Raw genomic sequence first — 19,995 nt, 5'->3', positions numbered from 1 at the left:
TTGCATTACCCTTAAGGTTGTAAGTTGAATTCGTTATACGAAATACATTAGCCACATCTTCAACGATGCTTGCTTTTTAATCCGCATTAGACTGACGACAGAAAATATTTATATACAGTTCCTTAGTAAATTTACAAGAGTAGCAATTTTGTCCTGATGCATGGGAGAAACCTCAATGCATTATTCAGCAGGACTCCTTGGTAACCAGTAGTATCTGTATGTGCTTTGCATTTCAAGCAGTTTTTCTTTACAATCCAATGCGCAGCAAATATGGCGGCGATGTTTGTTGCTTCAATGTCTTATTGTGGCTAAGCGTTGCGATAAATCGTAGCCTAATGGCTCTAATAGGATCAGAAAGAAGACGCTTTATCACTGGCGTGTGGTGAGATGATGAAAATGATGTTGGTGTTGCAATCGACATGTCTTTTTGTAGCCTGTTTATCAGGTAAGTCCACTAGTACAATATCGGTCCGTACGCTGAACCCAGACGACACTCCTTTTACAGAATTAGCGACGTTGATTTATTGTAGTGTTTAAGTTTGCACTACGTATACAGGACAGAATTCGCCATCTCATCTTCGATCTTCCATTAAAAAAGCGGGATCCGGCTTAGTACCTATAATTACCTATTTACGTGTAAACAACAACAAAAAATAATAAGATATTATTATTCTACTCGCACTGTCTTCGATGTATGTATTAGTTTTGCACTCAAGGGTGCATTTGATCTAGGCTTAAGTGCTTGCTCTATCCGTATTTCTACGTGTTTCGTTACCTATAACTTATACAACGTTAAAAGTTTCTGATCGATAGTAAGCTATAGCGGTGTAAGAATGCACTTGTGGAACAGGTTTTTGTTTTAATTTAGTTTAAAAGCAATCAAAACAGGTATTATGGACACTTGTTAGTGTTTTACCACTCGAGTGTAAACAACAACAACTGTAAAAACAACAAAAACCTTTTTTCTCCCTTGTCGCATCGAAATATTCAATGTACAATATTTGATGTCTTCGGAAGGTAATTTGCCGTGTTTTTAATTGTACTTTTCCAACCAGAACTGACTCGGTGCGTACATGCAAATCAAGATAACTTTAAAATTTGGAACATATATTAGTATTGTAAGGTCAAATTAGATTCTGGTACTTTTAGAACAGTGGAAGGTTTTCGAGAATATTTAAAGTCATATTCAGAGTTAAGAATAAAAATATGTCATGTTATCTTTAGAGTGAGCTTTAAGTTAAGAATAGTGATCATTTTACCCTGAAGATACGTTTTTAAACTGATTTTCATAAAAATGACTAAATTAACAAACTTGTTTCCAACATGCTAAACTTATTCTGGGCCACGAGACTTCACTCACTGCCCATTGTGCCCATTGGCACGTAGGGCAGCAACAAAGTTCTTCCACCGCTGTCTGTCTCTGGTGTTCCAGGTTTGGTTTAAGTCACTCAACTCTGTCTCGCTGTACGTTTCCATGTTTTATTGGGCCTGCTACGCTTGCGCCTGCCTTCGGGTGTCCAGTGTAGTGCTGTCTTTGTGATGGATTCACCTTTCTTTCCAATGACATGGCCAATCCACCTTCAGCTAAAATACGTGCAAACCATTTAATAGTACCTCTCCGCTCATCGAGGAAAATACAAAATCGATACAAAACCTATTCTATTGGTTTCTTTTACCTAAATTTCATTTTTGCTTACCTTACCTGATATAATCATTGTCTGGGTCCTTAATCCTTAAAGTCAAGTTTATTTTGATTTAAACAAAACTAGAATATTTATTAGGTTATTTACCATTTGTTATTGACAGTGCTGTCAGGCTGTGAGGCCGATCCAATGGTTGGTGACTGCAACATGACACATTTCATAGCAGGAGGACAAATATGCCAGAGGAAAATGATGGCAAATCTGAAACACAAACCCGACACTAACTGCAGGTACGTCGAACTCTTTGATCCCTTATATCAAGCTATTAATTATCCTTACTGTTACTTTATATTTCGTATTATACTAGCTGAAAGAACTTGATCATGTCTTCCTTCTCATCAGGAGCATCGTATTGATATTCTATAAAAAGAAAGCATAGTCTTTACACTCGTACAGAACAAATTGCAAACTTTTCTTTTCCCGTTCCTAGGCCCTATTATTTTGATTTTGTTTTTAATTCAAACTTTGTAGATCAATAACTTAATATCCTTTAATAAACCCAAAAACAAACTCAGGACTTCGGCAAACACTTTTATCTCGTTTTCTGAAGCATGAAGCGACTAACCAACAGTACGATGTATTTCGTGCTTCCCACTGCAAGGGATGCCAGTTCGTCACAGGGTTAGCCCTAGTGTTAAATGTGTCTTTCCTAACCATAAAGACAACTTGCAAGGATAGGATAGGATAGGATAGGATAACTTTATTCATACACGGTATTTCCATCAGCCATTTAAAACATTATCAACTAACTACAAACCTACCTACCTACAAGTATAACAGAATAAAAATTCAAAACAATAGACGCTACTTTTTCTTGGAGGCCGTGTTTAATTTTTTACTAAAACAACTGTTTTACCATCACGACGCCGCGCAATCCGCGTTAGTCATAATATTTTGGATGCGGCTGAAAAATAGTTGAGGTCCAACACCTACTATATATAAACCTGTCTGCTAATTTTATTTCCACAGTATTGAATATCAACATCAAACTTCATGTCTGACGGATCATTTGAAATCTTGCCTGACTGGTCTGTTTGCTGGCTTTGTACCAGCAGTTGAATCGTTAATAAAGATGTTATTTTACCACTGTGGTGATCTTAAGGTGGACCCAGCATTGATAAACCAATATCTGCTAGACCAGATTCAATGCAAGGCCGAAGTTTTCACCAAAACTGTGGAGTGTTGGAATGATTTTCGCCTCCGATTTAATAATGACAAGTCAGATCCTCAACTTTGCAGGTGATGGTGTCCGAGTACGATTCTCGTTGGCATTAGCCTCCTTAATGCAGACGTTCTTTGGGCACATTACGCGTTTCTCCCCCTCTCTCGTGGAAGAAAAACGCGTGACGAGCCCAAAGAACGTCTGCGAAGAATGGATGTGAACAAACAGTTTTTTGCAAAAATTCAGGCGAGGTGTCCGTACTCGGGCGCTAAAGGGGACTTGGGTATGTTGGTTTCCATTGTCTGAACACGGCACTATTTTTTGCCGGTGCCTAGGTCCCAGTGCTTGGGCACCATTGTGAACGCTGCGATAGTTATGTTCGCAGCTGGTGCCTGAACACTTTTACCTCGACACCATTACAAAACGTTCTGTTCAAACGCTGCTTATTTAATAGCCTGTTCCAGGCGTTCGGTTAGTTGGGAAGCGCGAAAAACGGCGAGCGAAAAAAAATAAGGGGAGGGGGGCGGGGAAGAGGGCCCATTTTTTCGCTCGCCGTTTCTTGCGCCGCTTCCCAACTAACCGAACGCCTGGAACAGGCTACTTATTTAAGTACACAAGCTTTCAGCCGCCTGAAGAGAAGGTCAAGACCTTAGTACACGAGCACGGGCACCGTGCATTCTGGGCATTCTGAATTCTAGCGTGCTTATTTTTTTTGTCTAAGGTTTGAGGCATACAGCTTCTCGCACTCTGCAAATGTGCTCAGATTATGTGCAATGTACGTAAAAAAAATATTATTCGAAACACGATTGTTTTCTTATTTTCCATTTATATCTTTACAGGAACTACGCTGTTGCAAAGGAATGTGTGACAAACGAGGCCAAAACTGGTTGTGCAATTGGGCAATACATCAACAGGGATTTGTTTAACCCCTTCTGTACATACAACACAGATCCACTTTTAAATAGCTCGAGTATGAATGGATTTATTCAAAATTTCTATTGCTGTAGACTATGTTTCATGTACAATATCTACTGTTCTCAACCTCGTTCCCAGGGTGAGAGAGAGACCCTGGGAATGAGGTTGTACTGTTCTTAGCACTTTTGGCTAAACGACCTTTTTTTCTACGAAGACTTAAAATAATCACCTAGCCTCGGCTAGCTTTAAGAACCAACCGTCTGCCAAAGATGCCATATTATGCACGGACCCCAGTTGTTCAAACGGTGGAACTTTCAACCGGACAAATCACTATCCAGTGGATACCGTAGGTGTTAACAAACCAGCCACGGCATCCACCCGATAGTGATTGATCTGGTGAAAAGCAATTTCTATCCTTTTAGTAACCGGTGTCGTGTTTTTTCTTTTACACATACTTTGAGCTAGAGTTTGTTATTGATTGTCAATTATTTATATTTCTTACATCTTTTGACAGCACCGTCCGTTTTGATTGGCCGTTGCGGTACTCGAACATTTGCTGCCTCGGCGTATACATGCCAACGGGAAATGATGACAAACTTAGCGAAAGAAGACAGCGCAACCTGCCGGTAATTTTTATGTCACTCTATATGACGATTCAATAGTTTTAAACTCTGTTTACCGGAATCTCTGGGTTTATTCTGTTGCTCTTGGCATATTTTTTAAAAATATATTGGGATACTTTTCACGACGATATCATTTACGTTTGATTAGTACGACGTGAATACTATTGGAAATATCTGGAAGGTAAGTGTGTGGGGAGGGTGAAGAAGGGGGAGGGTGGTAGTCGAATTCGTGAGCCTGTCTCGCCAGGCTTACGAATAAAACAAAACAGCCCAAGATAAGCAAAATATTTCTTGTCAAATCTAGTTTTCGCCCGAAGACAAATTTACACCTGTCTGCGTTCTCAGGACGTTTCAACAAAACAGAAATCAAATCTATCTATATAAATACTTTAGGTATATCAGCTTGCCAATATTTCTTTTCGCGAAAGTTTTGAATATATAACATAATCACTTAATTTAACCCATATTTCTCTTTAATGCAGACAGGAGTATACTAAACTGGAAAAATGCTTGTCATCCACCATGGATACTTGTCTTACGGGTTCATCACTGTCTCCATTTAAAGACGAAGTTCGTCGACTTGTGCAATCATTGTTGTATCACTGCGGATCCCTTACCGCTGATACAATTTCTGTAAACTCATTTCTAATCAGCGCACTGAACTGTAACGAAAGTATGTTCCAAACCGCCGTGCAGTGCTGGGATGAATTTCGTCTTAGATTGATCCTGAACAAGTTCGACAAGCAACTTTGTGTGTAAGTATAATAACCCAAATAAGTCATATTTTAAAGAAAAGAAAAGTTGGGTGCCACTTGGTAGTCATGTAGCGTTACCACACAGGCGGCCCAAACCCAGTAAGCGATTGTTGATACAAACGCAATTTTTAATAGCTCACTTTGAAAAAGAGTGATGGCCTGAACCTCCCGCTCCCCATTTATTTTGCAAAATAAAACGAAATGTTGCGAGTTTTTTTTTTTTTTTTTTCACTTTCTGCCAGTTCCCGCCACCTTGGAAATCTCGCTTCCCGCCCTCTCGTCTATCCAAACATCGAATCGATGTCAACGGCTTATTTTCTAAAGAACGTTGCATTCACCATTTACAGGGATTATGCTACATCCAAACTGTGTGTGTCAAAGGCTGTTCAAAGTGGCTGTGCCATAGGAGATCTCATGGAGGATGACCTTTATAATCCATTTTGCATCGATGGTATAGATCCACTTAGCCTTCCATCTGCCGCAGGTGTGTTGCTTTGTTTTAACAGTTTAGTTTCCCACAGCAAAAGCTAAGTGAAAAAAGTGCGACTTTTGGTCTAACAAGTTCCTTGTCATGTTGTAGTCCTGATGTAGGTAATGTCTGCGTTTGGGCCAAGTGGCATATCAGCCCAGCATTAATTCGCCGGTACCCATATTTTACTCCTGATGTACCAAGATACCATTAATTCAAAGCTATTAACTGTCATGGTCAGAAAAAATCAAAGAAATTTTGGCCACAGCCAAAAACTCATACTTTGTCAGTTTGAGGGCCTAGGTATGTAACTGAAAGATATGAAATTAGTTTTTCGAAATATTCAAATTTACGGCAGAAAACCACGAATAACGGTAATCGTACCGGAAGCTCAAATTTCACTTCTCGACAATCCGAAATTTCACGCTTTTCAGCTTCTTACTACCCAGACGTTTCAACCGCTGTAAACCTTTCCTTACCTTAGTTGCATAGATTGACTCTTCCTTTATTGAAATATAGTTAGTATTTTTATCTCTGATTATTTCTGAGCCAGCTGAGCCTCGATTAAGTAGACACATTTTTCTCATTTAGGAAAAAGGCTAAAATAATCCAAATTCAGTGAGGAAAAAAGCTGACCGGTAGTGCTTCAAATCTTCTGATATTTTAGCCAAAGAGAGTCCAGTCGTTGACTTTTAGGTTTATGGTTTCAAAAGTGTAGGATCTAGTAGCAGTTTTTAACAAAGGTCGATCAAAGGTCGACAAAATTACAATTCCGCGGCTTTGAAAAGAACAACTGAAACACGTGACACGAAACACGCAATAGAGTAATTTGTATATTTTTTGGGCAAAGACAACACGGTAAAATTAGCTTTGAAGTTTTATACGTTTGAGACTTTAGAAAAATAGTATTTATCCTAAAGATTGCCTACAATAGAAGAAATACCAAAAATAACAGCACTTGAACTCTCCCTGATGTTCGTCACGCACGAGCGACTTGGAGCGGCGAATGACAAAAATATTTTCCATGGATTCAAAGTGTCATATTCTGAAATAAGAAAAATCTATTTTCTTTAAACTTTGCCCACCAATCTGTCTTAACTAAAAAACGAAACAGCTTTCATATTTGCAAATATCGCAAGAAATATTTTTTTAAGAATTACATTCAATTGGACCACGACCGGCGGCCTATTTTTAGCAATGGCGACAACTAAAAATAGGAAAAAACGTCGAGTCACCGCTTCGAAAATTTATGCTCCAATTTTAGGAATTGTCTTAACTCTCCTGGAATAAATTGGACCTTTATCTGTATAAAGCACGCAATTTTGGTTCGTTAAAAAGAAACAAACAATACGGAATATTTTTGATTTGAAGTGTACTTGGCCATCTGACGCCAACGGCTCAAAAAAATTGCACATTTTCAACGGGTCATTGCGCAAAAGTCCAACTACTTCCGCATTACATTTGTTTCCATACCAACTAAAAAGAAGTCAAAGAGTATGGAAATGGAAAAATATGTTGTGGTTTAAGCGAGCTTTTAGTGCAACCAGGCGGCAACTTGGCTTATGTTGCGAACATGTTTTGTTTACATTGCAACAGCGGGCAGTTGCTCACGCGAAACCAATTTAGCATAAACAACACAATATTTCGTAAACATTGTAACCTTACAAAACTTTATATCAGCTCACATAATAAAACATCATTTAAAACTCGAAAACCTTAGCAGCTAGCGAGTCAGCAAAAAAAATACTGTCGCCTACCTGCAAGCCGGTGAGACAACAAAATTCATTGTCAGGTCCGCCATGGCCATGTTATTGGATTCCACATTTCTTTCTGGTTTTCGTCAACCATAGTATCCGCAAAAAGATTCAAACGGTAAACATAACACACATAACATAACATTGAACATACCACATGATTGTGATAACTGAAACAAATGAAAGAAAGTTGCGGGCAACACATCCCAAGAAATCAATCGATCACAACAGATCGGCTTGAACAGTTGATTGAAAGTTGCGTCACGCAATCTAACCTGAATCCAACTGCCTTATGGGCGAACTGAATAATTATTGTCCAAGAATCGGACTGTCCAAAATATCGGCTCTAAATATTTTTAACAGATGTATATGTCCTCGTGTGCACCATTTTGGTATATTTATTAGAAACGAAGCTTACGTATTAAGCTGAAAACGTATTTAGCTGAAAGAAAACTCAAACAGTCCTATTCGCGGACGGGTTTTTTCATTTCCCGGTTGGGCGAGTTCGTTAAGGGGGGGGGGTGGGGGGGGTGTAATAGAGCTCAATTGACCTCATCATCTATTCCTTCTTACGGAGAAAGAAGTAGGGTGGAAATTATCAGAAGGATAGAAAAACCCTGCACATTTTCTGGCCACACTAAAAATATAGCCAACGAAAAAGTGAACAAGACATTTTTGCCTAGAAAAATTTTCCACTCAGCCATTAAAGGAAATCTATAAGCTTATACTACCGTAATGTGAGATACGTTTACAAACCTGATCTTGTCGGCCATGTGCACATTTAGCACATCTCTGCTTCTAATGGCTTTTTTATCACCACGGTGAGTGGGATATTAGAAAGGCCCGTGCTGTTTTGAATATTTCCTATGAAAAACTAGAATGGCGATGCTTGGGACTTATATAATTTCGCCTTTCTTTGATGAAGACAATCCAAATACACCTGCTCTTGCAAAAACTAGTTCGTGCTCTAACAGAAATGCCACGAAATTAAATGGTTTGCTATAAGATCATTGCAGTCTCCAAGACGAACGAGCTCGGTTATCCCCCTCGATTGCCGCAACTTCCTCTATACTTTGAAGTGTGAAACAAAAAGCGCATCTCCTCCATTTGTTTTGTAAGTTGATAATGCTTCGCGAGAACAACAACGAAGTATGAATGACAAGTGCGTGGCGGCGTGGTTTGTAAAGACTTATTTGTGTTCCACTTTTTATTTCTTTCTTACTTACCTTTATCGTTTACTAGAACAATTTATTATTTTGAAAAAGCGGGTTTTTTTGTATTTGAAAAGCGAGCCTAAAATTTCAAATTTGGAAGCATCCAGATGTAGATGTACAGGAAGTGGTCGAAAACAAGAAATCAAACAAATACGTCGGTCAAAAATATTTACAGCCCATATTTTGGACAGTCCGATTCTTGGACAATAATTATTCAGTTCGCCCATAAGGCAGTTGGATTCAGGTTAGATTGCGTGACGCAACTTTCAATCAACTGTTCAAGCCGATCTGTTGTGATCGCTTGATTTCTTGGGATGTGTTGCCCGCAACTTTCTTTCATTTGTTTCAGTTATCACAATCATGTGGTATGTTCAATGTTATGTTATGTGTGTTATGTTTACCGTTTGAATCTTTTTTGCGGATACTATGGTTGACGAAAACCAGAAAGAAATGTGGAATCCAATAACATGGCCATGGCGGACCTGACAATGAATTTTGTTGTCTCACCGGCTTGCAGGTAGGCGACAGTATTTTTTTTTTTGCTGACTCGCTAGCTGCTAAGGTTTTCGAGTTTTAAATGATGTTTTATTGTGTGAGCTGATATAAAGTTTTGTAAAGTTACAATATTTACGAAATATTGTGTTGTTTATGCTAAATTCTTTTCGCTTGAGCAACTGCCCGCTGTTGCAATGTAAACAAAACATGTTCGCAACATAAGCTAAGTTGCCGCCTGGTTGCACTAAAAGCTCGCTTAAACCACAACATATTTTTCCATTTCCATACTCTTTGACTTCTTCTTAGTTGGTATGGAAACAAATGTAATGCGGAAGTAGTTGGACTTTTGCGCAGTGATCCGTTGAAAATGTGCCATTTTTTCGAACCGTTCGCGTCAATGGCCAAGTAGACTTCAAATCAAAAATATTTCGTATTAATAGTTTCTTTTAAACGAATCAAAGTTGTGTGCTTTATATAGATAAAGGTCCCCAATTTATTCCAGGAGAGTTAAGACAATTTCTAAAGTTAGCGCATAAATTTTTGAAGCGGTGACTCGATTTTCACTTGTCGCCATTGCTAAAAATAGGCCGGTTGTGGTCTAAATGAATAAAATATTAAAACATATATCTTACGATACTTGCAAATATGAAAGCTGTTTCGTTTTTTAGTTAAGACAGATTTGTGGGCAAAGTTTAAAGAAAATAGATTTTTCTTTTTTCAGAATATAGCTTACTTTGAATCAATGGAAAATATTTTTGTCATTCGCCGCTCCAAGTCGCTCGTGCGTGACGAACATCAGGGAGAGTTCAAGTGCTGTTATTTTTGGTATTTCTTCTATTGTAGGCAATCTTTAGGATAAATACTATTTTTCTAAAGTCTCAAACGTATAAAACTTCAAAGCTAATTTTACCGTGTTGTCTTTGCCCAAAAAATATACAAATTACTCTATTGCGTGTTTCGTGTCACGTGTTGTTTGGACTCCATATTTATTCTTCGAGCACATGTTTCTACAACCCCTAGAGGGGGGTACAACAATTCGTGCAATGTCACATCCGGGCTACAAAACAATACAAAACGACTTATCTAGAACGTTCGGCTTGTCACGCAATGTCACGTCCGATCTCTAGTACAAAACGGCTAGTCTAGAAAGTTAAGCTTTCAACATCCTCCACCTCGCAACTTGCGGTAGCATGTTGCGACTTAATCAGTCCTTAAAGCAACTTAGTCAGTCCTAATAGCGACTTAGTCAGTCCTTATAGCGACTTGGACGAACAATCTCTCTCCCTCTCCGAGTCCTCTGTGGAAGGGTGACTTCAGGTTCAGCTTCTTCATCAACATCCTCCATCGTCTCGGCCTCGCTGTCTAAAATCCCATTATCTCTTTCAGTACTCTCTGGTGAGCTTGTAATGGGCGGGAGATTGTCAGATTCAGCACAGAGCTCCAATTTGTACAGTTTGCGAATTGGTCGGTTTAGCAATCCCGACTTCACCTGGACAGTCGCAGCACGGCACCTTCCATCTCTGCCAACAATCAGCTGCCGGACAACCCCCATCTTCCAATTTAGACGCTTTTCTCTGTCATCAGCTACAAGGACAACTTCTCCTTCTTTTAAAGGATTTGGCAATGTCTTCCAAACTTCCCCCTGTGAACCCAGCACTTGATGTAGGTATTCTTTCTTCCAGATGTCATTCATGGAGGAAAGCCACTTTTTTCTCCGTTGAAATTCATCTGAGATGTTCAGTTCTCTTTCTTCTTCTTTGAAGTCTTCTCGCGGTGGCAACAGGAACTGTTCAGGACACAAAGGGATAGGAACACCACCACCAGGATCGCTCTACTCCCACAAGTAAGTGATAGGCCGGCGGTTGATGACTTTCTCCACCTCGGTTAGAGCGGTTACTAATTCCTCCCAGTAAAGCACATCATGGCCCAACGAACGACGTAGCAGGCCTTTAACAATGCCCACTAACCTCTCCCAGGCTCCTCCCCACCAAGGTCCGCGTTCCACCACAAATTGCCACTTCATGTCAAGATTCTTCTCTTTAACCCACTTAGCTGCCGCCACAAAGTTTGATCCATGATCACTTATGCACAACTGAGGGACACCTCTTCTGTTCATAAATCTCTGCAGTGCCTGAGTCAACGCTTCTACAGACAACGACGTCACAAGTTCCAAATGAATGGCTCTAACTGACATGCAGGTAAATACTACGAACCAGACCTTGCTGTTATCCTTCAGGTATAACGGTCCTCCTAGATCCATGCCAGTAGTTTCAAAGGGACGCTTGCAAGTTACACGACACCTAGGTAGAGGAGGTGTCTGTTCAGATGCAGGAGCCGCCAAGAACCTGCTACATTTCCTGCACTTCCGTATCACAGATGAGACTGATTTCTTAGAGCGCAGGATCCAAAGTCCTTGGCGTCTCAGTTCTGAAATAACTGTCGCAGTACCAGCATGTTGCATTTGTTCGTGAACATGAAGCACCAATTGGTTGACAACACCACACTTCTTAACTAGCACTGGATGGAGTTCCTGAAAGGTCGCTTCCACTTGTTGCAATCGGCCCCCCATCCTGATTAATCCTCCTTCCAAGAACGGGTGTAAGGACTGCAGACTAGACTGGCGGTAAACTGGTTGGCCATTTTCCAGTGACTCTAACTCCCTCCAGAAAAACTTTCTTTGCACTTGTTTCAGGATGACCATTTTGGCATATTGCAACTCTTCTGAGGTCAGCATAGTTTCGGTGTTTTTAGGAGACTTGCGCCAATGTAGCATCCAGGCAACACTTCTCAAAGTGCGAAGGTACTTGCTCGTTCGGGTTGGGTCAACAATTTCCTCCACATATTTGGGTTCTTGATTGTCAGCTACGGCCATCATCAGCAATGCAGTATCTGTGTCATTCTTTGGATGCTTCGGCCATTCTGCCTCAGGTCGTTTCAACCATTCCGGGCCGCTCCACCAAATCTTCGCGCCAGACAACTGAGCTACCGTCATACCCCGAGTAGGTAAGTCCGCAGGGTTTTCATCTGTTGGAACCCACGACCACACTCCACCAACAGCAGTAATCTCTTCCACGCGGTTAGCTACAAACACTCCACCCACGCGCGGTCCTTGACTTATCCACGAGAGAGCAACACTGGAATCTGTCCAAAGGAATTCATCATCAATCTTAAGGACACCCCTGTACTCCAGTCTCAGTGAATTCAGAAGTCGAGCTCCTAGTAGGGCACCAAGAAGTTCTAGGCGAGGTATCGTGTCTCCGTTCGGTGGGGCAAGTCTACATTTCGAAGCAACAAGATTCACTGTTACGTCTCCATTTGTGTCTGCAACACGAATGTAGGCTGCCGCAGCATAGGCTCTGGAGGAGGCATCACAGAAAACATGAAGTGACAGATTTGTGTACTTGCACTGAGAGGGAGTTATTCCTAACCATCGGTTTACTCTCAGATGGTTTCCTCCTGAGAACCCTTTCAATACCTCTTCGATACGCCTTCGCAAATCCGGGTCAACTTCCTCATCCCATCCAAGTTTCTCTTTCCAACAGTCTTGGACAATAATCTTCAATGGAGTGACAGCAGGGCTCACTAGCCCACATGGGTCGTAAATCTTAGACAGGCAGGACAACACTTCTCGCTTTGTAAGTTTCCTGGGTACCATATCTTCCAGATCAACAAGTGGAAGAAGTTCATCAGATTTTAAGTCCCAACTAACCCCAAGTACTTTGTGGAGTTGCTGCACTTGGCTGTCTGAAAACTCATGGAGCAGATTTTCATCGTTGGATCGAAATTTCCGCAGGTTAAAGCCTCCATCTTTAAAGATATGCACTGCTTCATGCCAGAACTCCCTTGCTTTCTCAGTGTTCTCCATTGAGTTCACCGGATCATCCATGTAAAGGTTGCGAAGAAGCTGGGAAGCCATTTCTGATTCATTGATGAAACCCTCTAAATGCTGTTTTAGGACTACTTGCAGCAGAAATGGTGAGGATTTGGCACCAAAGAAAACCTTCTTGTATCTGTACACCTCGATCTCCCCTTGCAGGTTGAGCCACAAGAAGCAACAAACATTTCGGTCTTCCTCACGAAGCGACAGCTGGAGAAATGCCTTTTCAAGATCACCAACAACACCAACTTTGCCAACTCTGAAACGGAGAAGTATGCCCCACAACAGCGGTAAAAGGTTTGGTCCTTTCTCAAGGGCATCGTTAAGAGAAAGGCCTCCTTCAGACTTAGCTGAGGCATCGTGTACAATACGCAGTTTAGTTGTCTCTCGATCAGGCTTAACAACTCCTCGATGTGGAAGATAGGACTGAGGAATGCAGGCTTTTGGTAGCAGCTCAATGTGACCCTCTTCTAGGAGTGTTTTTAACTGAGTGTCATATGCTGTGTACTCTTCAGGCGTCAACTTTCTCACCATGCGACGAAGCCTTGTTTCACAAAGGGCCTTGTTAAGTGCTAAATGCTTTAGGGCTTGAGGTTTCCAAGGCCACGACACAACATACTTCCCAGATTCATCGCGTTGGATAGCATTCTTTACCTCCTGCTCAAGGTCTCGTTCCAACACCTCCTCCTGTGCAACACCAAGGTGGTCCAAAGTCCAAAAGTTCTGAAGTTGTTCATGAACAGAGGCTCGAAATGCATGGACATGAGCTCTGGCAGCCACACCCGCAAATGGAATGGATCCACTTCCACCATGAAGGACCCACCCAAAAATTGTTGGTGTTCCTTTGAGGCCGTTCCTCAATTTAACTGTCATACCTTGGACAATGGTGTCATAGCAATCTTCGCCAAACACAATACCAATGCTATCTGTACCAGGGCCAGCAAGATCAGCAAGGACTGGACAACCACCAACAACCTCTTGAAGGGCTCGATAGGACTCAGGCTCCACCCTCTCAAAGACACCAGACAACTCATCCATCACTACAGCTTGGAAGGTAAAGGTATTTGGAAGATTTACTCCTCTTGCAGTCACCTCAACAACATCGAATTCGCCTTCCAGCACATCTCCAAGTGTCTCAATCCGCAAATGACGTTTGCCCACAACTCTCTTTGGTACATTTGCCGCCAAAAATGAAGACATCATTGTAAAAGTGGCCCCAGTGTCACACAGTGCTCTTACAGCCACATCCCCAATAACAACACACACAGTTCTCATCATCACGCCAGCAGTTTTGATGTCAGCATTCTTAGCGGAAGACATTACAGCAGCGTTTGGAGGTTGAGACGACGGTGGCAAATGACTCTGGTTAGCTGGTGTATAAGGAGGGGCAGCAGGATTCCAACTTGGGTGGTTTGGTGGGTTACTGGTACTTGGAGTGGGGTTTTGAACCTCTGGAATTTTCACTCCACCAGTCTTGCATAGCTGAGGGATATGGGATCCTCTCCCACACGGGCATGGTTTTCGAAACCCACATGCGGCCATCCGGTGTCCACGTCGAGCACAACGAAAGCAAGCCCTTATTTCTTTCACTTTCTTAAAGCGATCATCAACCGACATAGGTACAGAGCACTGTTTAGGACTATGTGGACCCTTGCAAAAGGTACAGGTTACAGATTTAGCCATTAAACCAGATGCAGTTGGCAACAAAGTTTTTTCTTTTTCGATAGACTGGTGCTGTTCTACCTCAACAGGCTGGTCAGCACTCTCTCGGATTTCCAGTTCCTGTTCCAAAAATTTCAGCAGCTTCGAAAATGTCACATCTTCCTTTGATAAGCCAGCTTTTTCTCGGGCCCACACCAATCTCCAATCCTTGGGAAGTTTTGATTCGATCAAAGGCATCAAAAGGGATCCATATTGTTCAGTAGTAACTCCTTGTACTTCAAGCGCTCGCACAGTTGCACAAAGCTCATCCAATGCATCTCTCATAGCTTTATTGGATTGTTCAAGTGGTTTCATGTCTGCTAGTTTAGTCATTAGGCGATTTTTTTGCACTTCATCCTTGCCATAGCGTGATGTCAGGCGTTGTACAGCGACTTCATAGTTTGCCTCTTCAGTTTTGATGTTTGCAATGTATCCTGCGGCTTCGTTAGATAGCAGGGACTTTAAGTAAACAAACTTCTGCACGGTAGGTATTTCAACGTTATCATGTATTGCTACTCTGAAAATGTCCCAAAATTCTGGCCAGTCCAACACATCGCCCGAGAATTTCCTAAGGTCAGTCTTTGGCAACTTAATTTTAGGCGTACTTGACGTATGTTTTGGTGATGGAGCAATGGGTTCAAGCTTCGCACTTTCATTTTGCTTTTGGCTGTTCTTTAACCATAATTTTACATCATGAATTCGTTCTCTTACCATATCGAACCATGGTCCTTGAGCTTCCACTTCATCTCCTACTTGAATATCATCGTCCAAGAGCTTCTCGATTTCCATCTGCAGATCCTCGGCTTTCTGCAATCTCGCAACAATCGAATCGAGTTTTTCCTCCACTCGAGTAACTTCAGGCAAGTCGGACTCAATCATGTTTCTAACAGCGTCGAAATCCCTTTTCATCCAGCCTCTCAACCCAGTGCGGGCTCTCCTCAGCTGATCAATTTGTTTCGTCTTCATTTCGATCGGCGTTGGCGACAGACGAAAGTAAACAACACTCGAGGCTAGCGATTAAACACGTCGCGGGTCACCATGTTTGAACTCCATATTTATTCTTCGAGCACATGTTTCTACAACCCCTAGAGGGGGGTACAACAATTCGTGCAATGTCACATCCGGGCTACAAAACAATACAAAACGACTTATCTAGAACGTTCGGCTTGTCACGCAATGTCACGTCCGATCTCTAGTACAAAACGGCTAGTCTAGAAAGTTAAGCTTTCAACACGTGTTTCAGTTGTTCTTTTCAAAGCCGCGGAATTGTAATTTTGTCGACCTTTGATCGACCTTTGTTAAAAACTGCTACTAGATCCTACACTTTTGAAACCATAAACCTAAAAGTCAACGACTGGACTCTCTTTGGCTAAAATATCAGAAGATTTGAAGCACTACCGGTCAGCTTTTTTCCTCACTGAATTTGGATTATTTTAGCCTTTTTCCTAAATGAGAAAAATGTGTCTACTTAATCGAGGCTCAGCTGGCTCAGAAATAATCAGAGATAAAAATACTAACTATATTTCAATAAAGGAAGAGTCAATCTATGCAACTAAGGTAAGGAAAGGTTTACAGCGGTTGAAACGTCTGGGTAGTAAGAAGCTGAAAAGCGTGAAATTTCGGATTGTCGAGAAGTGAAATTTGAGCTTCCGGTACGATTACCGTTATTCGTGGTTTTCTGCCGTAAATTTGAATATTTCGAAAAACTAACTTCATATCTTTCAGTTACATACCTAGGCCCTCAAACTGACAAAGTATGAGTTTTTGGCTGTGGCCAAAATTTCTTTGATTTCTTTGATTTTTTCTGACCATGACACTTAATACATTTGTACCCGTGTAGGAACTACCTTGTTTTACTCAAGATATCGTCCACCACCATTAATCAAATAACTTTTCCTTGTTGCTGTCTTGTTCACTTGCAGCTCTTACATCAGGACGGTTTAGGTTTGTGTGTGACAATGATTTCTTTTACAAGAAGGCGATCATATGTGAAGATATTTTCCTTAAAGCCATTTATTCAACAGAAGTCGAAGCTAATTGCAGGTATGCTTTGATTACATCAGTTGATATTCTATTGATAAACATTCTCGTTTTTTTTATTAATATTGTTCAGCTGTTTCATAAACATCGTCAGCTGTTTTATTATACGAACATGCCAGCTTGTTAAGTTGTCGATGACTTATACCCCGTCCACACCAGTATAACATGTTTCAGAGTTAATCAGAAACAAAACATATAAAAGATTGAATTTTACATGGAGTTCAAAAAAGTTCTAACTTGTGCTTTCAATTGGCTAAATTTGAAGTTGACAAAGATTATTTGTAGCAACTTCAACGATGAAAACAATTTCAAACAGTTTTTAACTAATTTAGCTTTCAGACGGGTTTTAGCTTTGGTGTAAATGAGGTGTTAGCCTTTGGGTTTCCATATCTCATTTAAGTTGATGTTACGAAACGATTTTACACTCAACCATTCTGCTTAAATAATCAGTATCGTGTAACGTGGCACTCTAAACAACATTTTGGTGCTTCAACATGAGTTTGGGATTTTAAACTCTTTGAAAAATGTAACACTGCTGTACAAATCTTTAGCGTTGGGTTAAAATTGTCTCGAGTAAGTAACCGTTGCCACAAAAATACTGCGTTAAAAAGGTCTCTTATTATGTGGGTTTTAAAGACTTTCTTGCGTGTTATATCACCTATAGAACCTAAATCAACGTCTTAACTTCACTTCGGACCAATATCGTAATACTGGTGCAGCCAAAAATGCTGCGTTAAAAGTGGTCTCTTTTATCGTGGGTTTTAAAGGTTGTCTTTTGTGAAATATCACCTATAGAATGTGAATCAATGTTTTCACTTCACTCCGGGTTAGTATCGTAATACTGGTGCACCCAGTTTAAAATTCCTTATTTTGTTTTATTCTAGAGACGAATCTCAAACATTCTTAAGCTGTTTGAAGACACAGTTTGAACCCTGCATCGGACCATCTCCGAATCCCATTCTGTTGGAAGCACTGGGTCTTGTGGTTCTACAAAGCATACAAGGAACACAACTTCTTTGCGAGTCTACCATAAAGAGAATCGTCTGGGATGATCTTCCTCCTCTACTACAAACAGTTGCATCGTGTGAAAATGATTACACCGCTGAAGCTGCTGATTGCGGGAGAACGTTCCGTTCCAAATTTATTCCAGTTCCCTCGCCACTATGCGAAGAATTCGAAAAAGGCAAAACTTGTATCGATAAGGCGAGGCAAAAGTATTGTTCGTTTGGTATCCATACGCGCAAAATCCTCATGGGTAATTTCAATCCATTTTGTGACAACAGAACAAAGCCTCTGTTCACAGACGTTGGCAGTTGTCTAAGAATGAAGTACAAGCTAGAATTTGTTTCTTTCATTATTATTTCAATAAGTATCTTTACTTGAAAGGTTATGTGTGGCGGATCTGGGGGGAAGTGCCTAACCCACTCTTTTGCTGAAACACACACGAGTGACCGGAACGTTTCGACACACCTCACACCCCCTCCCAACAACAACATCAACATCATCAACAACAACAACAACAATCTTTAATGTACTCTTGCCCTTACAAAATTATAAACGCAGAAAGTAATTAAAATAAAGCAAAAGTACTGGCTGCCTGGAATAAAGATAAGGGCTAGTGGAGCCAGGCAGCCAGTTGACATAAGCATTGAATGAAGATAAATTACAGGCAAGAGGAACAAATTCACTCAAAAAAGAAATAAATAGAGAAAGGGAAAGAAATCAGATAGAGATACACTATTAGGGAAGTCTATTATAGTTATTCTCACATATAAATATAAACATATAAATATAAGAAAGCACACAATTAATGGCTATGGCAACAAATAACATGCACATTATAAAATTATATACATATTATTTTAACTATAAAAGAAAAAATATTGTGACTTAAACAAAGTTCTCTCTTTTTTACGTTGCGCAATGGAATGCCTCTCCCTTCTTTATTTTTGTAAGCAAGAACTAGAAAACATGTTTCTTTTCGCTCTCTCACACTTTTAAGCCCATCTGGATATCCCACCTCAGTTGTCTATGTAATATATAAAACACGAGAGACAGTGTTTGATCGGGATATCCAAACACCGAGAAGGAAACGGAAAATACGACGGAGCGGGGCGGAGTATTTTTGACGAAATTCGATGTGTTTGGATAGCAAATGAGTTCCTCGAGTGTTTGATATAGTTATGTTCTCAATCGAAACAAAAACTAGGGAGTACAGGGAAATAAAATCGTAAAAATCAATACTTATTAAGACCGGGTGTCCAAACCTCCTTCACGGTTATGATTATCTTTGTTTTAACTTGTTGCATTATTAAATAGTTTGAGAATCATTGTTTAGAATTTCCTTATACTCATGCATTGATGAACATCAAAATATAAGATTGTTCGGCGTTGTAAATATCAATTTTATTTAATTATTGCGAGTGAATATTGTAAAAAACTGGATACAAAATAAAAAAAAAGCTACTTAAAATGAGAAGATGATTATAGATCCCGTCATAATTTTTAGAAGAAAAAAAAACCAACAATAATAACTGATTGCTGTAAATGCACGTTTGGGTTGTAGTCAGTTTCAGTTTTACTACATTGAGTTAAGTGCAATGACTTTGTATTGTTTAAACGATGATTAATAAATCATCAATGTCATCAAATAGACTAAAACTAATTTTGGTTTCTTCGTGCCCCTTCCTATAAATGTATAAAGACACCCACCAACGATCTTCAGCGATTTCAATTTGTTCTAATAGAAGAGAAAAAATAATTGTTCTCAAATTTGTTTATTTTTGGTTCACGTGTTTTAAGCAATGTATTATCTTTTTATTATACCACGCGGGATTCCGAAAGAACACGTAAATCACGAGCCAAAGTCGAGTAATTTACAAGCCTTTGAAATGTTCTCAAAAGGTATTAATCGAACAGGTTAACCATAGAAATGCGCGGTGTGCTGTTTTTATATGATGTTTGTGCGTTTTATGAGTATGAGTGTCAAAAGCTATTGACCAATCCGCGCGCGCACTATCTTCATTTATAAACCAAAAACTAGTATTGTTCAAATCGAAGAAATGTTTGCAAAACCTCGCGAACGTTGACTAAAGAAATCGAGCAATTAACATCCCTGATGATCGTTGTCCTTTCGCAATTTATGATTGTTGAACTCTTGTCAGCAAACAAGCATTCATTGGTGAAATTTACCAAGTTATGCGTGCAAACTACTTTTCAAGCACTCTAGACCATTGAAAATAACTAACAACTACAACTACATAGAAAGGTAAGACGGTCTTCGTAAC

At 40.2% G+C, this 19,995-nt stretch overlaps 1 protein-coding gene across 2 annotated transcripts; it reads left to right on the top strand.

The window, feature by feature from the left end:
• Positions 1-266: 266 nt before the first annotated feature.
• On the top strand, positions 267-18,980 carry LOC144636296 (uncharacterized). 2 transcript variants are annotated; one of them, XM_078495468.1, is made up of 9 exons: positions 267-445; positions 1,807-1,933; positions 2,673-2,942; positions 3,705-3,835; positions 4,295-4,406; positions 4,886-5,158; positions 5,506-5,642; positions 16,591-16,711; positions 17,593-18,980. In XM_078495468.1, the coding sequence occupies exons 1-9, from the start codon at positions 388-390 to the stop codon at positions 18,089-18,091; spliced, it is 1,728 nt and encodes a 575-aa protein (XP_078351594.1). In that variant the 5' UTR covers positions 267-387; the 3' UTR covers positions 18,092-18,980. The 2 variants fall into 2 exon arrangements, with proteins under 2 accessions (XP_078351594.1, XP_078351595.1); XM_078495469.1 differs by lacking the exon at positions 2,673-2,942.
• Positions 18,981-19,995: the final 1,015 nt, after the last annotated feature.

The sequence above is a fragment of the Oculina patagonica genome, chromosome 13, assembly GCF_052425735.1.
Source record: "Oculina patagonica isolate OP01 chromosome 13, crgOcupat, whole genome shotgun sequence".
In the NCBI taxonomy this organism is placed as follows: domain Eukaryota; kingdom Metazoa; phylum Cnidaria; class Anthozoa; order Scleractinia; family Oculinidae; genus Oculina; species Oculina patagonica.
Note: the sequence above shows the minus strand (reverse complement) of the source record. Positions and strands in the feature narration are given on the sequence as shown.